Here is a 20,234-nt window from a genome sequence, read left to right on the forward strand (position 1 = left end):
AAGTCATTTTTATTTTCTTTTGGCAATTTCTTTGCATCTTGGGTTCAAATTTTAACACATTTCCCACAACAGTTGTTGCCAGCAACACGTGTGCTTTTTTTACTTTGAAAATGTCGACCGGAAGTTTTGCCATTCCTCCCTTGTGTCCGGTGTACACTAGACACCCACCCGGTATACAGAGTTTATATTCTAATTGCAGTGCCTTTCATGTGTTGTCTGTTCTCAATACATTTTGATCTAGAAGGCATATTTGACATTTTAATGAAAATCTATTATGTCTGTTCATACGCATGTTATTATTTTGAAAGCAATTACGGAAGTCCTCATTTATTCTTTCTAACTTGATCCCGGTGCGGCGCGCTCGCGCTCTCCTCCCTGTTGCTATGGAAACAGGGCCGGTCAAGGTGGAGCCACTGGCTGGCATCTCCTCGGTCACGTGGGGGTCTGTGGCTAAGGAGCGGTGGAGAAAGTGGTGCCTCAACATTCACATTAACGCAGAGTTTATGGAGAGACCGCTCGGCCGTGATTTCTCCTCCATTAACGCTCCAAACAAAGTGACAGCGGCGTGTTTTCCTTACCTTGACCGTGGGGCGAGGTGATACGAGGAAGAGTCATTCAGCGCAGAGCTCGCAATGGAAGCGAGTGTTCAGGGGAGATGAAAATGATGTTTGTGGACGCTTTCTGGAGGAAAACATTTGTTGGCTCGTCACGCTGACGGTTACCGGTATTTTGTCTGCTGTGGTCTTTTGTGTTAAACTGACAGTTTTTTCCAAGGCTTCTGGTTGAAGGCGCGTCCTGTAGCCTGGACTTGAAGCGTTGACGCCAGTAGTCTATATTCCAGCTCCTTCTGGGGACCGGGGCAGTCCGTCGAAGGAGGAACACCCATGAAAAATGATGCATCATGGAGTCTGATCATCTAAACTTTGAGCAACAATTTCATGTCGCGCAGAGCGTCAGCATGGAAGGCAGCAGAGACGAGGACTAACGTGGATGAGAAAGAGCCCCCCTCTGCGTGTTTTGTTGTGAATGTTTGACTCTTATGTTCGCGGACGATACACGCACCTGAGGAACCTGGGGGACGGGACGACAGTGTGTGTTGTGATGCTTCTTCTCCATTTCTTTTCTGGTGTCAGTTTTGGTTTCTCCAGCAAGATCTGCGCTATCCCAGAATGGCTCGCTTTGAAGACGAACTGTCCAGCCGCTATGGAGGCAGCTGTCCCGCGGGCCCGGCCAGAGGGGCCAGCCGGCCGCCGGGGCCTCCGGGGGGCCAGCGGATGTACAAACAGACGATGGCCCAGAGAGCCAGGACCATGGCCATTTACAACCCCATTCCTGTCAAACAGAACTGCCTCACCGTTAACCGCTCTCTGTTCATCTTCAGTGAGGATAACATCATACGGAAATATGCCAAAAAGATCACCGAATGGCCATATCCTTTCAGTCCAGTCTCACCCTCATATGTGCCATTCTATCCCGTAGCGCGCGATCACCCCGCCGAACTCCGCCGAAAAATATGTCAATTTAAGGTTCCCTGCTTACCGACATGTATCTAGGTCATGATACACAATCTCACGCGAAACGAAAGGATAGATCCTTCATTTCGGCATATGTACAATACTCAAAGGATCGTTAATATTTATACAAATCCCAACCTCCACAGTTGGTTCTCCTGTTGTTTCCACAGCCTCAGAGGGAAGGGTGACGATCCTCAGTTGATTTTCGGTAGAATGAATGTTCTGCGAGGTCTTGTTTCAGAAAAAGGTCTTAACCCATACCATTTTCTGTGCTGAATATCAGCTATGACCGCCAAGCAGGGGAACCTTAAAGAGACACATTTGTAATGGAGTTTGGCGTCATCATTTTCATATTCTGCATCAGAGGAAACAGACCATTAGCTAATTGATTAGTGATGACTAAAAACCCGTAGGACAGACTGGGTGCATATCGACATATTGCTTGGTGGTTTGACTTTTTCACTAAAGTTCAGAAATTTGTTTTATGCCAAGTCTTCTCCTTCAGGGCTTTCTTGTCATGGTATTTGATTTTCTTGTATTGTCATTTGATAAAGAATTTGTGTTTGAGATCTTAATCCAGGAAGACTTCTGTTTGTCTCTGCTGTGGGCAGAAGGAGCGAAATCCCTGGTCAGAACAGGCGTCCTGCCTTCTGTCCAGATGCTGAATTGGGTTAGGATGTAGAGCACATCTAGGTAAAGCTGTTGATTTATGGGTTAGGTTTACTTGGTAGACCGTTGTCTCGCTGACTTTTCATTGCAAAGGCTGTCTGCAGATGGTGCTGTCCAGGGTGCTGAACTTCCAGCAAACAGCAGGCTGGCCTCAGCATCAAGGCGGTGGCAGTCTGCATGGGTGTGACACCAAGCAAACAAGCTGCAGCAATGAAACCCAGCAGGACGCAGGTTTGGAATTAGCTGCTGGTGCATTTTCAATCGATCAAGTTTGCACTGAATGATGGTGTAAGCATGAATGCCACCTGTTGCTTTTTGTGAATTGACTCACCAACAAAATCATTTGTCACAGGTGCAGATTTGGATACTTTCAGAGGCAAAGTCAATGCTAAAACACCTTACATGTGAATGAGTGCTGTAGGTGTTGCAATTAATTCACATTACGTTGTGTAATTGGCTCCATTACATAAGGCACTGGTTGGTTACCCCCGATGCTGAGCAAACACTTATCATGCTTTGATGTTGCAGTGCATTACTTTAAGCCTTTATCCTGATGCAGAGCAGTCATGCAACACTGTAGGGGGATCTGTTGTGGCCCAGAGCAGCTGGAGGCCCAGTGGCTGGAGTCTATTGGCCAGCTCCCTCTCTGGAGGATGCCCCCCTTCTAGCAGAGCTGGAACAGTCCTGAGGGGATGTTGAAGTGGTCGTGCTAATAACACAACAGAGGTGCACTGCAAGGAGGGAAGATCAGTCAGTCAATAATCTGCACAAATCTATGTGTCATTTCATGAAACAGCCAGAAACCCTCCTCTTCCTCAGTACTGCAGAAATGTTGCATATTGATGAGGGTCCCAGCAGGCTTTTGACTGAGGCAGAATGGTGATAATTGTACTTTCATCTGACAGGAACTTGTTTCTATGAATCATTGAGGACACTGGTGGGTTGCCCCCGGTGCTGGCCAACATTGAAGGGGCATTACACCAAATGTACACATTAAGTGTAGTTTACTTGTGGAGTACTAGTGACTTAGATTGAGTGTAGATTTGGGACCTTCAGTAAGTTCTATCTTATGCTGCATTGCTGGAGTCTGTTGAAACACTGACACAAAGACAGACATTTACCACTGATGCATGAGGCAGCCAAGAAGTATCTGATGTAAAATTTAGTCGTAGCTGATTTAAAAATGTATCACTCGTCTTTTACATTTGTAAGGAAGCTACGCCATCGAACACCAAGCAGCAATTTAGGTCCAGAAAGTATGTTTCCAGTTGTGGTTTTTAAGAGTAGGATAGATTTTTCAATTTTTCATCTTTACTTCGTGTTATTTGTATCGGTTTAATGGCATTGTGTGTGTTTGTATGTGTAGTAACCTGTGAATTTGCTTTCCACAAGAATTCCTTAACACTGCCACTCCATTTGAGTACATGATCTTGGCCACCATTATAGCAAACTGCATTGTGCTGGCCTTGGAGCAACACCTACCGGCCTTAGACAAAACACCGATGTCAGAGCGTTTGGTGAGTAGCCACATGACTGCTTTCCATTTCCCACTGTGCAGCTCTTCACTTCTCATACAGTAGAAAAGATAATGCACAGCAGCCACTGCCATGCTTTGCTCTGTTAGTTTCTTACCACATTGACAGATTGTGCAGAGACACATGTTTTGAGTGTTGCTGACATCTCGCTGTAAGTGAAATCATTCTAGAATTACAATCACAGTGGTCTAATTATTTTCAGCTGCAGACTGCTGCAATCCAGTAATAGACTTCTGCTCTGCTTAATCCAATCCTTCCCCCTTTTCCAGTCCACATGTTCATGGATTAGTAATTTTCAGAGGCCAAAAACATAAAAAAATAGTAATTTTATTCCCCAGTGTCAGATGGGGCCCCTCATCCATCAGAACCCTGCAGAGCTGCCTTTGAGCCCCCCCGAGCATCATTACCTCAGGTTACCCCTGCTGCGCCCTCCCCCACTCCAAGTCTTTTGTTAAATCTTCCATTAAAAGAAGCAAGGGCTGTGAACCTTTCTGTCCAATCAAAGAGCTGGTGGTGTTGGCAGGGGCAGGACTGTTTTAAGGATGAAATGTCACTCCCCGAGGCAAGGAGCCTCCCAGCTGCCTGCTTTCATTGATCCACTCCCTGAGATGGGCTGAAACCCTCTCTGACAGACATACCACAGAGTTCATGATGATATGAAGTGATCAGATTTGTCATCAGGACTGGGTCGCTGCATAATGAAATCATGTACACAGCTTTTCTGTCTTTACCTCTTTAGCCGTTACAGAGCCCCAACAAACATTCTGGAGCCAAAGGAGTATTTGACTCTTGTCAGGGAGTTGCGGCTCTGTGTATGCTAGGACTGCAACTAACTGAATTATTTTCATTATTGATTACTCCTCCAATTATCTTCTTAATTAGTCAATTAATTGTTTAAGATGTTAATGTCCAAAAAATTTTAAAAAGCCCATTGCAGTTTCTCAGAACTCCTGATCGTTCAAATCACTTCTTTAGTCTGAGCAACAGTGCAAAGCACAAAGGCCTTCAGACATCTAACATATATGACAAAGAAAAGCTCAAGGCCTCTCATTTCAACAACAAATCCTAAAGTGACTAAAGTGGCCTCTTTGCTTGAAAATTGACTGAAATAATTAATCGATTGTCAAAATAGTTGCCGATTCATTTTCCATTGATTGACGAATCAGTGAAATTACTAATTAGCTCTAGTCCGTTCACTCCTTACTATTTTCTGCTTGTGACATTGGTGATGTGTGTATTCTGTTTCTGTTAATCAAGTTATTTGTATAAAACAGGTCATACAACAGTGTCACCTGAAATGCATGATATTATTATTATTATTATTATGTCATTATTTGAGTAGACAGCAGCAGACATCATGTTCAAACTAACATTCAACTGGTACTAAGATTTATAATTTGAGCTGTCTACAGTGTTTTCTTTTGCCAGTATTTATATAGTATTTGAGCTCATAACTTTCTTAACAAAGAAGCAACTGGACTACTACGAAGTACTTCGCCAGCAATAGCCAGGATTTTAGAAATGCTTGGATTTTAGGTACAAGGCCACCCAATGCACCCCTTCCCCCCTCAGAAACCAGACACCAAAAATAATGCCTCTAAATGTTTTAAATGATTTATTACTTGCTTTTAATGTTTTATGTACTGAACTGAACTCAATTATATTTTCTGTAAATAAACTACCATCACTGAGGTGCCTGATTCTGGGTAATGTGCCGGCTAAACTGTCCAATCTTAAGTAATGGTGAACTCAGAAAAAGCAGAGTAAACCCTTGTTGCATTTGAAAAAGATGCTAAACTGCATTTATGAGTGTTAACCCTCTCCTACATCACAAATAATAAAGTTGGCTCACAGCTCGGTTCAGCATTTCGGTGACAGTACGACCTACCTTTAGCTAATTTCAGATCTTTTCCTGTGTTCTATTTTTAGTCCACAATCACAGTTAAGCTGAATGGCATGTTCCTCACCTTTGTAAGCAGTCAGACTCCTGTGTGGACTGACAGCCAGAGCATGCTGTGGCAAACGATCGACGATGGGTTGAAAGAGATCTCTAAAAATGTGGGATTTTTTTTATTGCTTGTTTTAGTCCAAAAGTGGGATAGCTAAAACCATAAGTTTGCTCTCCCTAATTGAATAAAGGGGGTGCATTTGCTCTGCTGGCTCCATTGCTCAGGCACCTGTTCCAAGGTCTAACTTTCAAAACCGTCTCGACTGTCTCAGGGCCGTGTTCAGGTGTTGAAATGGTTAAATTTTGCTGAAATAGTAAGGAGTCAAAATGAAATCTCAATCCAGAACACTGGAATCACCCAAATAAATGCATACAATGAATCTTTTTTTTCAATGGTATGACACCTTCAGGTCCTCAGGTGCTATTCTATGAAAAAAAAAACAGAGGACATGACTTCAGTGTCCTCAATAGTGCTTGTCCCCGAGAGTTCTTCAGGGTGTTAAAGCACCTGATACAGCATTGGAGATGATTGTGGGACACTGAGTCTTACAGACCTACAGACTGATACTCTGAAGCTGCTGAGAAAAATCATGTAGACCCTTCAATGTATTGGACGTTGACGACGTTGTCATTGACTGGCCAGTATCTGATTTTATTGACATGGCCAAATGGAAGTCTGTAATTTCATTAATCCTCTTTATTTTTCATAACAGGACGACACAGAGCCCTACTTTATTGGAATATTTTGTTTTGAGGCTGGCATCAAGATCATCGCCCTGGGCTTTGCCTTTCACAAAGGCTCCTACCTGCGTAATGGCTGGAATGTAATGGACTTTGTGGTGGTCCTAACAGGGTGAGTAGCACTGGCCTAATGGCTTATACAGCTGCTAACTGACAGAGCTGATGGGCAGCAGCGATTAATGAGGGGAGGGGAGACTGTGTGTGTGTGTGTTGCGTTTCTAATGATCAGTAGAGCCAAGCCATTCCAGATGGCGGGGTGTTTTCTTCCTGTCTGAATAAACAGTCTCGATAACATGGTATTGTCCACATTAGATGTGCAGAAAACCAGAGGGAAATCATTGTACAGTGCAGAAATGAGACATTTCTGCAACACAGGATTTCAGGGAAATATTTTTTGTAGTGCCACATCACACATTTAGAAAGTGTGAAAGCCATAGAAATTTTAAAGCAGTAACAAGTTTTGCCTTTACACTTACAAACATGTAGAATTTCCAGTAGTGACGGTCAGGGCTTGTTTCACCCTTGTGAAATAGGCTATTTCAATACGTTGTGTTGGAGCTTATGATGACTATCACATGATTGATGCTGTCCAAAGCTTCAAACATCACTGATGCTTCTGAAGGCGCTTCATCAGTGTGACAGGTTTGAACGTTTGCAGCTAAACTGTACTGTATGCTCTGCTGCTACATACTGTGTCACTGGGGGAGTAGAAAAGAGGAGAATAGTTGAGAAATATGGCGATGTACATGATCAGAAGTATGCAAACATTTATACTGACAAAATATTTGATATGTACACTCCCTGGACAATACATTTAACAATTATTGTGTGTAGTATTTACACAATAACATGTGCATTTACTAGAACATTTTGAACAAGAATATTATGCATATGTGACTATTAAACAACACATATGACCTTCTTTGTTGAGCATTCATGGGATTAAAACTATATTATGTAATCAGCAAGTTGTTGTAGCCATGCTTTAGACCCAGTCATGAATGGCACCAGTCATTTCTGCTGAGTTCACTATCCCAAAGCTTCAAATCTTATTTTGGCAGGAAAAAAGCCCCAGAGCCTCATCAGGCTTCATCTGCCCGTCAGTAGTTTTCAAGTGTTGACTGCACTTGTTTTTGTACACTCACACATCTCATCTGCTGTAGGGACAGAACTAACAACTGATTTCATTAGACGTTTTTTCTGGATTAATCAATGAGTATTTTAGTCTATAAGAAGATATATAGAATCAGAGATGCCACAGCCCAAAGTAATGTCTTCAAATTGCTTATATCTCTATAAAACCTTTAAGCTGTTACTATAGTTTTATTGCTTAATACTCTGGTCTTTAGCTACTTTATTACCTGAATCGTGTCATTACCGTGTAAAGCTGACATGGCTCTAAAGTATTCATTTATGTGGACTAACAGAGCAGGCTGAATGTTGACTTTGATCCACTCAGCAGTTGATCCTACTGATTGTCCTGGCTATATTGTACACGTCTTTCACAATATTGCCATTTATTTATTGATTCATGCTGTAGAAATGCCCATCAACCAGTTGTCAGCTCTTTTTTGTCATTCTATCATCTCAGACAGTCTGTGGAGTAAACAGAGAGGATCCCTTGGGTGTAACAAGCTGGTACGGGAATAGTGCTGTTGGTGCAGGGGGGTGGAGAGCAGAGGAGGCTGGAGAGTTGGGGGTTGGTGGGGAAGGGTGGGGGTAGTGGCGGAGGATGCTGTTACGCTGCAGATAGTCCCTGGGTACTTGCCGGTTCCACAAGGGGACCGCCCGGCCTCTCTTACATAATGATACAGAGATTTATTTGGCCCATCTATTGGGGCTTGTGTCAGGAACTTCACTGCAATAAACAGAGCCCCGCCAATTCCCAAACCCCTCATCAACGCCCGGCCCCTCCCACTGGAAGTCACGGGCAGTCGCTGAGTGTTTTTCCCTGTTGGCTGAAAAGAAGGGGAAGCTGTCGGTGAAAATGTAATAAATGTCATCCTCCAGAATGAGTCTGGTTTTGCTGGAATGACGCTCTTTCAGTGTGTGTGTGTGTGTGTGTGTGTGTGTGTGTGTGTGTGTGTGTGTGTGTGTGTGTGTGTGTGTGTGTGTGCGTTTCTGCATAAGCATCCATAGGGGTATATCCAGGGACCCTACCAGTGTTTTTCTGTTTTATCCCCTTTACTACAAAGCACTGGTGTCATGTATGTTTCAAGCAAACCATAGTGTTTTAGATGTTCTCAAGCAGCAAAAGGCTTCCACTCATTTTATTAGAGTGAAAATAAAGTTGTTGAGTGATTTTGGATTTGAGGTAATGTACTACAATAAAAATGCAATGCAGATTTTTCAAATCAGCCAAGACCAAACCTACTGTCCTACTAACAAGTATTGTGTGTACCCAAAACCTGATGTATTTTATCCCTCTGTGCAATAGGCTCTGTTGTTGTCCAACAACTATTAAAAAAACACATTAATAAGCCACACCATTGCACTGGGTGACGTATTCCTTCATTACCATGAACACAATGAATGGGCTAGGTACTGAGAGCCACAGACAGGGCAGGAAAGTCAGAGAGTTTTGAGAGAGACAGACTAACATATTGTTGGTTTTGGTCTTTTCTTGGGATTTGTGGACAATAAGCAGTACACAGCAGCCTTATCCTTTCTACTTTCAAATGTACATGTTGAATTTTGTTCCATACTTAAATGAATGAAATAAAATATAGTCTGGAAAGTTGAAAAAAAAAAACATATTAATATACTGTGTAAAACAAGTGTGACAAACAGGAAGACAGAAGGGAGTTTCTATTGGGCCATCAGTGGTGATATGGATTGGGACATTGAACAACCCCTGACTAAAAAGGAGTTACAAGAATACAACAAAAATATCCTTCCATCCATCCATCCGTCCATCCATCCATCCATCCATCCATCCATCCATTCATCCATCCATCCTTCCATCCATCCATCCATCCATCCATCCTTCCATCCATCCATCCATCCATCCATCCATCCATTTTCTACTGGATATCCAGGGTAGGATTGCATTGGCATCCAGCTAAGCAGGGTAGTCCAGGCATCTCCCCAGCGACGTTTTTCAGGTCTTCCTGGGGAGGAGCCAAGCCAGATGAGATATGTAATCTCTCCAGCATGTTGTGGGTCTGCACTGTGTTCTGCTATTAGTTAGACATGCCTGGAACACCTCCAAAGGAGGCCCATAAGGCATTCTGATCAAATGCCCAAACCACTTCAGCTGCTCCAAAGAGCCAATTCTGAAGTCCCAAGACTGGACACTTTCTTCTCCCTGGCTGCACCTTGAGACCCTATTCATGAAAATCACAGACAGAATGAATGACAAGGGACAACCCTGGTGGAGCCCAACACCCACTGAAAATGTGTTTGACATCCAGCTGAGATATGGACAGCTCTCACTCTGGTTATATGAGGACTGGCTGGTGGCTCCCTCAGGACTACTCCGGAGACACAGTCGTAAACCTTGTCCAAGTATACAAAATGCATGTAGACTGGATGGGAAAACTCGCCTTACAAGTCTTCAACGGTTCCACAACCAGGACGTAATCCGCATTGCTCCTCCTAGATCCAAAGTTTGACACTCAGCCTCCTTTTCAGCACCTTCGGATAAGCCCCTCTGGCCTCAGGAGAGCCCTGGGCCAACCAAGCCGGAAAGGCCTCCTTCTTCAGCTTTACTGCCTCCTTCTTCACTGGTGTCCACGAGCTGATCATCAATCTATGGCCTGCGGTGTTCTGGTATCACCGTATTCTTGAAGATGGTGTTTGTTATGGCCGATCCATGACTGGCACAGAAGTTCGATGACAAAGCATCACTCAGGTCAAGCCCTCCAGGTTTCTCCGTTGTTGCCCATGTGAGCATTTAGGTCTGTCAGCAGTCCCTAGGTGGTGCTTTTCCAGGACCCCACCCAAGACCAAAAGTCATAGAGTTGTGTGCTGTTACAATCAGGTACAGTGCCATTAGCTGTGGAAGCATTCCTCAGATTTGTTTTGTTGTAAAGTAAGGTAGCTCAACCAGCAGCCATGTCTTTGTTGGCCATTCTGCTGTCTGTGGCGTAGAACCAATATACTTCCACACACAGCTTCTCAGATGCTTTGGTGTTGTGATTATCTGATTAGAATGGCTGTGCTCACCAGTGTTCACCATTCATTTTAATTGATGAGCTTAGTTTACTTATAAGATCAATAGGTCATGCAGGTCATGCATGCGTGCACGCTGATGGACCACATGGTGTGTTGCACTCACAGGCTGTACATTTTGAAATTGAACAGGTCAATACAGTTCAAATATTTCATTTTCCTCCACATTTGGCGAAAGTTTGAATTTAAAATAAAAAGAGACAGCCCGAGTATGTCCATGGCACAGTGTTGTGTAAGTATTTATGAGCTGTGTGAGTGCACCTGTCTTGAGTGTATGGGTATCAGGGGTCAACCTCCAGGGCTGAGAAATGAAGCCAGTGCAGATGTGCCAAAAGTGCATTTCCTCAAATGGCCCCTTGATGCTGGCGCCTAAAGTGAGTCAATAGAGGCTCATTCACCACCATATGAAAATGCCCAACTTTACAGCAGAAATAAACATGTTTACAGCCTGCTAAAGGGCTAAATGTTTATATCTTTACTTCATATTAACGCTTAAAGGCTTGTATAATTATGGGCATGACCACTGTTTGTGACAGCTCACTGCTAAGTTTATATATTTAGGCTTCATTCGGTCTGCGCAGCTCCACCCACGCTCCACCTCTTTGTCCATTTTTGGATTAGCCAGGAGTTTGGTGCAGTCAGGTGCTGCCAAGATGGCAGCAGGCGAAGCTACTGTCACTGAGCTTCACAGTTACTCCTCAGAAAGCTCTGGGTGAGGTCATGGAAGCTATCTCTATGTATTATACAGCTGGTGATGTGTTTACTTGTGTATGCAGCATCTGATCTGAGCTAAGCGTGCTGAGTGGAGAGGTGAGGGTTATTGACAGGTTGTCACGGCCTGTGTGCAGTCAGAGCCTCGTCCTGTGTGTGTGTGTGTGTGTGTGTGTGTGTGTGTGTGTGTGTGTGTGTGTGTGTGTGTGTGTGTGTGTGTGTGGACGGGAGTGGCCCAAGCAGGTCTGATTAAATTGGAGCTCTGAAGGCTGACATGATAACCATAATTGGTGGATAGAGGCCATTGCAGCAGCAGTCTGGACATCTTATCAGTGCCAGGCCACACTGACAGGTTGAGCCATGTTGTCAGGGTAGATACTGGATCACTCACATTAAGTGCATGCAGCTGAACACACATGTACGTGCATTCGTGTGCACTTAAACATGCATGCACACACATGTGTGCACATGCCACAAATCACTTATCCATGAGGATGTCCATTTCCTGCAGGATGTGCTGTGCAGAAACAATGACTCACTGATTATTCACTGATTCAGCCCATTTGGACAAGACTTCAAAATGTCAGTCAGCTCAGCAGCCTGTTTGTAATATGAGCGTATGACCGTTCATAGTTTTCTTAAGTGTGAAATGAAAATATCACTGCAACAACACGAGGGTTAAACTGTTGAATATGGGTATTAATACACTATTTTCTCATCAGCCACCATTGGCTCGGGGTTTATCTTTGTTTTTTAATGATTACTCACAATATGGTTTTACTACAACAGCATAACAGTCTCCATGCATGTTTTTACTTGTACCTGCTGGTACATTTTAATGGAGGCTGACTTGCCAGGGCCAAGATATGGGCCGATACAAAAGCAGTGGGTTAATAAAGCATAATCCGCTTCCAGTGAATTCAGGTTTGCTTGTGTTTGAGAAAAGCATGCTGCCTCTGTGTGTGTGTGTGTGTGTGTGTGTGTGTGTGTGTGTGTGTTACATCAAACATGGCAAACCATAGTTGATTTTTCTGTTCATTTGGTGACTGGTGTCCAGCTGATAAATATAAGTCCAATATTAACTCTCTTTCATCTCTATTTTGGTGTTCACTAACTCCTCAGAGAAATCGGTGATTCTATAGCTGCCAGATGTTTGGCTTTCTTTCCTAGCTAGTCTGTAAATCGGTCTGCCTGCTCTTTGGTGCTGGGCACCTAGTGTATAGTGGATTTACAATAAATTTATAGGCCATAAAGAAGAGATTGGGCTGATGTTAAAAGTGGCTTAAGAGCCTTTTAAAGGACTATTTCAGTATCTTGGAAGCAATGCTTATTCACTTTCTTTTTGAGAGTGAGATGAGAAGATCAATATCAATCTCAAGGTTGTGTGTAATGTACAGAGTTGGTGTCAGGAGTGGGAAGCAGCTACTCTGGCTCTGTCTGAAGTTCCAGAATAGGAACTTGAAACACTCAAACAGAAATGTAAAAAGGACACATTGTGGTTGTTGGGGGAGTTTTGTGCTCCAACTCTGTCGTGGTGAACAGCAACCTGTTGCAGTGACAGTGAGCATAAGAGTATTTCCCTAAATGTTGGACCTCTAATATTAGAAATGTTGATCAATTGATCTTTAAACTGGTATATCTATCTATCTATCTATCTGGTATATCTATATTTTATCAGCCATTTTTAAATGTAATTAATTCTAAATGAAGGAATGTGAGCTAATCCCGAATCATGATTCTACTTCTGATCACTTTGCCATATACTTTACAAGTTTTACAGTACACGTAGCCCACTGATGCTTTTGGCTGCCTCCATTGGCCACATGACCCTCATTATCCATTTTGTAGTGTTCCTTTGGGAGCTTTCCAGGATTTGTCACCCTGCAGTAGGAAGCAGTCCAAAAGTCTGATCTGAATTTTTATTTTTTGTTTCTTTATTGAGTTTTTGGTACATCATGAATGGATTGTATTCTTTTTGTTCAGTGTACTCAAGTTATTTCATTCTGCTTCTATGTCAGTCAGTGTTTCCATGGGTTTCCCATAACGCCTTTTCATAAATCCCAAGAAAGGGAGCTGAACTCTGCTGGGCATTCAGCCATTATTTATACACATAAGAGGAGAGAGTGACAGTCATGGCATAGTAACAGGAGTCTCCAGGGGGAAATGGTGAGAGTCATGCGCCTTATTTTTCTAAAGTACGCAGGCGACTGTGGCTCTGCCTTTTCTATGGCAGGCCTCTCCTTGTCTGATTATAGAGCAATATTTACTGAAGATGTTTTACATTGCATCTGCTGTCAACCTGCATCGTAACTCAGGAACAAACTGACAAACCATGACATCGTTTACAGCCAATTATCAACACACAACAAAGGAAAAAAAGCCACAAAGTCTTAGTGTTGAAATGCAAGGAGCGTTATCATTAACTGCCATCTACGGCCATATCTAAGCATTTCCTTTTATTACTCCTGTGGTCTTAGCTTAGTAATCTTTCCTATCTGTAATACTAAAATTGTACTCATCAAGGTAATTGCTGCAATCTGGAAACATGGCAACGTTGTTGAAAAAAGGTCAACTTCCAATTGCAATTATTTGCTTTAAATCAAACTGCAGGCCAGTATTTGTGGTCTTCATCATATTAAACAACATGTGATGGTGGTGTTATATTTGTTGATTACAGCTGAATAATTGGCCAGTTAGGTAAGCAATAAAGACAAACTGATAAGTCATGTCTGACAGGTTTTGGTATCAGACAGGTGACTGATGCTGGTGATGCACACCGCAGCTCACAGCTCTGAATCGTGGTCCTGATTCAAGGCTTTTTAGGCCTTGTGTTGAAAGCAATGATTTGATGTGTGTCAATATTCAACTGCGCGATTCAGATAACTCTGTTCACTAGCTGTCTGCCATTTATGGATGACAGCTGCCCTGCTACCTGAGGCTACCTAGATTCTAATAGAAGAGACTGAAAATATGAATGAAAAAATGAGAGAAAAATGATTACTGACATTTCAGATGTGCTCATTTAGTTTTACCAGATAAAGTGACTTATATAATACAGCGTGATTAAAGGGTTTTCTTGTGTACATCCTGTCTGTTTGTCTGATCAGACTTCAGTGTAACAATGTCAGTGTCTTCCCAAATTTCATCAACTGCTTTGCTGAGCACAATACCCAAACCTAAGAAACAAGAAATAATATATGAAATTAAAATTAACACTTAAATTGCAAAAACACATCTATAAGATTGTGGTCTACAAGAGGCTAAAATTCTAGTGTTGATGCCGTTATAAACAGTGGTAGCTAGCCTAAATAATTCATAGTATTTATGTGTGAGGCGGTTCAGGGGCCGTCTCATTCTAACGCCATTACCATTTTGAACATGCCATCAATTGATCCCGTTGCACATGGTACATGTGCTTGCTCTCAGAACATGGGCCTGAGCCATCTTTCATGAGCTGCTAATCAGATCATGAGGTGGGCTGCATGAACAGAAGAGCCTGGATTTCAGTCCCGTAGGCCAGCCCCGACCTCTACCACGTTCCAATAAGATGTAGGGAGTTGCTAATAAGAGCATATGTCTGCCTCCCTGTGCTCCCACCCAGATCAATAGTGTATTGAGCTGAACGCAGAGGGAATAGATTCACTTCTGCGCTCCTCTTTATAGCTGGCTGGATCAAAGCAGTTGCTGTTGGATTTCTGCAGTAGCTCGTTCCTACAGTACAACCTTCCCTCCCCACTGCCCCACACACAGCACCGCTCGGTTCGATGGTAATATTTCTCAGATATCAGTGAAGTATATCAGTCTCAGGAATGAGGTGGCTTTGTTTGAAGAATTTAGTTTGGACGGGCAGAATCAAATATGCCTGAGATCCAAAGTTAAAGAGGTTAAACATAAACATATAACATTGTATCATCAAAGCTGCGCCCATTCTTACAAGCAGTTTTACACAAATCCCATTAATATACATCACAACTAGAACTGGCTTTGATCGGCCTCCTCCCTCTAACCTCTTAGTAAATGACTCCAGTCAGGCCTCTCTCCAGCATTTGAACACCATTTAAACCCACAAGTCAACATCGTGGCCTCACAGCGCCTCTGTTTCATGCTGGCACAGATCAAGTGGACTTTGCACAGAGGTGGTGGTGGTGGTGGATGTTTTTGTTTGATTTCATCTGTTTATTTCATCATTTTAGGACTTTCTATGTCTTAGCTTACACTTTCATGATTGGTATTCCTGTAAAGCAGAGTCTCTGCTGTGATAGATCGAAGTCTGACTCATATATTTTATCTATAATTGCTTGAAGGATGTGTTCCTATTTAGGTTTCTTAAAACCCCGGAAGCATCTTAAGGCAGTGTTCCACTCATCTGTCTGTCTGTCTGTCTGTTTATATGTGTATCTACTTGTATTAATCAGCCATTAATAAAATGTGATACAGCACCCATACAGTACATTAGAACATCAGAGGCAGTGTGGTGCAGGATATTAGATTTTGTTTAATTGTAAAGACACAGTAGATTAGATTGATGATATAGTTGTACAGGCGAGTTCAAACGTGATCACCTTAGCCTGGTGGTATCAGCAAGAAATCTGCTGTCCCTCTTGCATATTGAACGTACTGTGTACTCCAGTTCTTGTGAGTTTGGACTCCCAGGTTCAACTTGCAACTTGACCTTTGACCTGGTAATTTGCACTGATAATAGCTGTTGGTCTGGTATGACCAGCAGGTTGTAGAGGCAGATGTTAGTGAGTGTCAGCAGACGTTAGAAAGATACTGCTGTGTATTTCATTTCAGCGGTTGTATTACAAGTAATACAAAAAGTAGACAGACCTCATGGGAAATGCTTTGTGCTTGTGGTTGCATTCCACTTGCTCTCAGTCTGGTTGCCTCATGCCAAATGACTCAAGTGAATTTCAGAAAATGAGGGAAAATTTAATGTGCCAGTATGTTGTAACAGGCTGCAACCGCTGCTCTTTAGCAAAACATACATAGTCGTGCTTTATTCCCATAGCCTTTTGTTCAGAGACAGTTTTAGAAACTGCATCTCTAGTCATATACTGTATTTATCTGTATGACTTAATCATTTCAACATGTATTCCCATGATCTGCCACTGTTCAAATCAGTCTCTAATCATCTTCAGCCTCGATGAGCATTCTTGCTCTTACTGTTGTGCTGTTGCTTTTCTCTTACTGTTGTGCTGTAGCTTTTCTCTCACCGGGCCTTATTTCCTTTTCTGACAAAAGGAAATAAGGCCCGGTGTTTTATGCAATGCTTGCATTTTTTTGAGTAGTCTCCGTATTGTTGCCCTTCCTTCATTTACTGCACCTGAGAGGAAGGTATTATTCTAGCTGCAGCCTCAGTGCATGGTTGCTGTATGTACTGTCATAGTTCAGGTTTGGAGAAATATTGGTGAGATGTTGCCAAGCCTCAGAAAAGTTTCCACAGTTTCCATATTTTCTGGTTAAAAAATGTCTTGAAATTGAGGAAAATAGGTGTTTGTACTGCTCTAAGCCCCCCGTCTGTTTTCTTTGATCACTGTAGTCTCAGATGTACTGTGGAGTGGCACAGCCGTACCAACAGGCATATTGATATGATTATGATAAAAGCCAGTTGGTGTATTTGCTGTGTAAATGCCTTGTGATCAACAGAGGATCCTGGCTGTCTCTCTCAGCAGCATCCACACCCCCCCTTGCACCAACACTGGGGACTACTGGCTCTCTGTGTTTGGCAAACTGGCTCACAGTGCCACTGGTAGTAACAGTGTGTGATACAGCACAGTGCTGAGGACCTTTTGTTCATACATAGTGAGAGGCAAGGAACCAAAAAAGAAAATACTGGATAGCTGGATCCTAATGAAAGTAAAAACGCTAGAGGGAGATACTATAGTTTAAATCAATATTTTTCTTAAGATTGAAGGTCTAAAAATGATTTAAAATATCTGGAATTTCACAAAAGGAGGCATTGAATATGATGTGCTCATACGGAGTTTGAATTCTTGTTCCTGTGCTCTATTTCCGTCTGCTGCACTCTGTGAAGTAGGTGGTGGTACGCCTTGTGTGATCATGATCTGCAGTTTCTAACCCAGAAGAGGAAGAATGTGTTACCAACTTGACAGCTGAAGGCGTGCTGACTTGAATATGAGGCTGCACATGGCTCCTCTTAATTTATGCTTGGTTGCTTGACTCTTGTCACATGATGCATGAGGTAATGAAACATAATAAAGCTGTACAGTGTAGCCTTTTATTTATTGTATGCTGCAGGAATGGTGTTTTTTCTTTATTTTGGAGTATTAAAAAAGGTCTTAAACGTCGTCACAGTTAGTGTGAAGATGCATGAACATTTACTGAGACTTTTTCACAGAAAACAGCTGCCTGCTGCTGGAAATACGGTTGGCTGGAAAACCAAATCAATGAGTTCAAAGAGGCAAAGACAGGCGATGTTCAAGGAACTGCAGAGTCAGGTCATTATTGTCTGAGTTTTTTTACCACAAGCAACGCTTTTTCATGAAACATATAGTTGCTTCCCAGAACTTGAATAGATTCTCTGCACCCTTAAAAAGCCAAAATAATTTGATTATAAGAATTAGTTCATATCAAACATAATTGATTTATTAAATATTAAAGCGAAATGTGGAAGAACCGAAAATGTATTAGGGAACTGTGTATATAGCTGTATTCAAGGTTGAATCTGTTTCGTTTGAGCAGCACATGACACAGACCAGCTAATAATTTGTTCTTCATCAACGGTCAGCCAGCCCAACGAGTCAGCAAACACATACGTTCATTTAACAGACCATCCAGTGTATTTTCAGATCTGTGAGTGAAGCTGTTTCATTTATTTATCTTTTCACTTCTTGTGTCGGTTAGGTGAACACTGAACCGTGAGTCCAGCCAGCAAATCAGGTGTTGTGGCTCCAGAGAGCTGCTTTGGTGATTTAGGGAGGGTTATCAGAATCTAGACTGAGGACATTGTGATGATGGCTCTGTGGTCAGGGCTAATGCACACAGCCCGCCACAAATCTCCTGGAAAAGCCAGACCGTGGCGTTTGTACAGTGAGCTCCTCTCTAATCAGCCTCTCTATGAAGAGAAAGTCTGGAGCAAATGAATAAATAATTGATTAGGTTTCACTGTGGATGAATTAGCCCAGTTAGAGAGTGCATTTTATCCTCTTTGATAAGCGCTGTGCACAGTATTGCTATAGTATACTTTGCCTAAGGGATATTATACATTCTACTATAAATAAAGTGTTGTAAAAGGTCCAATCGGCTGACGTTGTGTGCTGGAATAGAGAAAAACATTAACCCTTACCTGCCACTCAAAACAAGACAGATTCCTAAAAACTAGTTTCCCTGACTTTTAGGCTAGTTGACTGGACTAAAAGAAAACTCAAAAAACAGTTACATTTGTGCCCAAATAAATATTGTGTCTCTTATAAGAGCCATTTGAAACCGTTAATGACATTCTTGAATAACCAAATTGTTTTTGAAATGCCACTGAAATGTGTAGTCAGGTAGACATGGCAAAGAGGAGGAGGAGGAGGAGTAGGGCTGCTGAAGTATAAAGTATGATCATCAGGATTATGTTCTCATTCTTGACAAAGCTCCCCCAGAGCTGTTTTTACAGGCTGGGTCGTACATCAGGTGGCTCTGTGAATCCGTGGAATTGCCCTTTGAATTGAACCTGGGTCACTCTGCCACTTTGACGTTCATTTCATTTAAGCTTAGTTAGCAGTTGATTCAGTTCAGTGTGTATAATTTCACACGGCAGAGTAGACGAGCCTGGTCAATAAGCATTTGAACATTTATTGGGAAAAGGAATGTGGCATCCTGAAGTCACAAATTCACAGTATCGTGATTACCTCCACATTTCAGGCTTAAGAAAACTTATTATTAAGTAGGGTTAGTATGTAAAGATAATGATAAAACTTCTGTGAGGTTTCAGGAGAATCACACTAAAATATTGGTATCAGTTTCCTAAAACCTCCATCGGTCGAAGTGTAGTGTACTTAAACTCATTTACTGTGCTCAGTGCAGCGGTGAAGAGGCCCGATGGGGATTGAGGTGCTTGACTGGCAGCCACGTTGTACGGGACTCTCCAAGCCATTTGTTTAAATGGACTTTATTCTTGGGAAGTGGAGGATTGTGCTGGGAAATGTGAGCTGTGAACTCCCTCCACCCTCCCTTCCAATAAAAACAAACTGTGGGGAGAGATGTGTCTGCAACACAACAGAAGCCATATCAGGACACAATGGCAGCCACCGTTCATGTTTGTTATTATAGTGAAAATATGTCCTATTTTGAGAATAATTATACAATCTTTTAGTTATTTAAGAAGTGCAATGACCATGCTCATATCTTTGTTCTGTTACAATGGGAATACACTATGTTTCTGCCTAGTAGCTACTGTGTAGACGTACATATAGTTATGATAGTAAGGTATATCCAGTAGGAATGGTTCAACAGATACCTTTAAATATGCTGTAGGTTTGCATTATTGGGTGGCCAGCTGTGTAAGATTTGGCTGGATATTCCAGTTTTGAGCTGTTCCTACCCCAGACTGAATCACTGCCCACATCTAATGGACCCATTGAGGACTGTTTTTCCTGGTTGGAGAAACAATCAACAATTGACCAATAAGAGCTTTGTAGGCAGGATTAAGAATGGGAACAGTTTCCTACAACAAGTGAACATACACTTGCTACTTTAGTTTATACACCATTTAAACTTGGGTTCATGCCCCATATTTACAAACATTTGATAACAATATAATAGTAAAAACTAGACAATTCCGGCGCCGCCGAAATTTTGACAGTGGCACGAGGGGGCTGCTGGTGTTATCTATACCACTGTTTCTCAAGCCTGGTCCTGGAGTACCACTGCCCTGCATGTTTTAGATGTATCCCTGCTCCAGCACACCTGATTCAAATGAATGGCTCGTTATCA

At 42.4% G+C, this 20,234-nt stretch overlaps 1 protein-coding gene across 1 annotated transcript in view; it reads left to right on the plus strand.

Moving 5' to 3' along the window:
• Nucleotides 1-1,169: 1,169 nt before the first annotated feature.
• cacna1ba (calcium channel, voltage-dependent, N type, alpha 1B subunit, a) overlaps nucleotides 1,170-20,234 on the plus strand; it is a 137,525-nt gene continuing 118,460 nt past the window's right edge. Inside the window, exons 1-3 of the mRNA XM_041936942.1 lie at nucleotides 1,170-1,429; nucleotides 3,595-3,700; nucleotides 6,380-6,519. Of these exons, the coding sequence (XP_041792876.1) occupies nucleotides 1,170-1,429; nucleotides 3,595-3,700; nucleotides 6,380-6,519 (506 nt within the window). The remainder of the gene's footprint in view (nucleotides 1,430-3,594; nucleotides 3,701-6,379; nucleotides 6,520-20,234) is intronic.

Source organism: Chelmon rostratus, chromosome 5 (assembly GCF_017976325.1).
Source record: "Chelmon rostratus isolate fCheRos1 chromosome 5, fCheRos1.pri, whole genome shotgun sequence".
Lineage (NCBI taxonomy): Eukaryota > Metazoa > Chordata > Actinopteri > Chaetodontiformes > Chaetodontidae > Chelmon > Chelmon rostratus.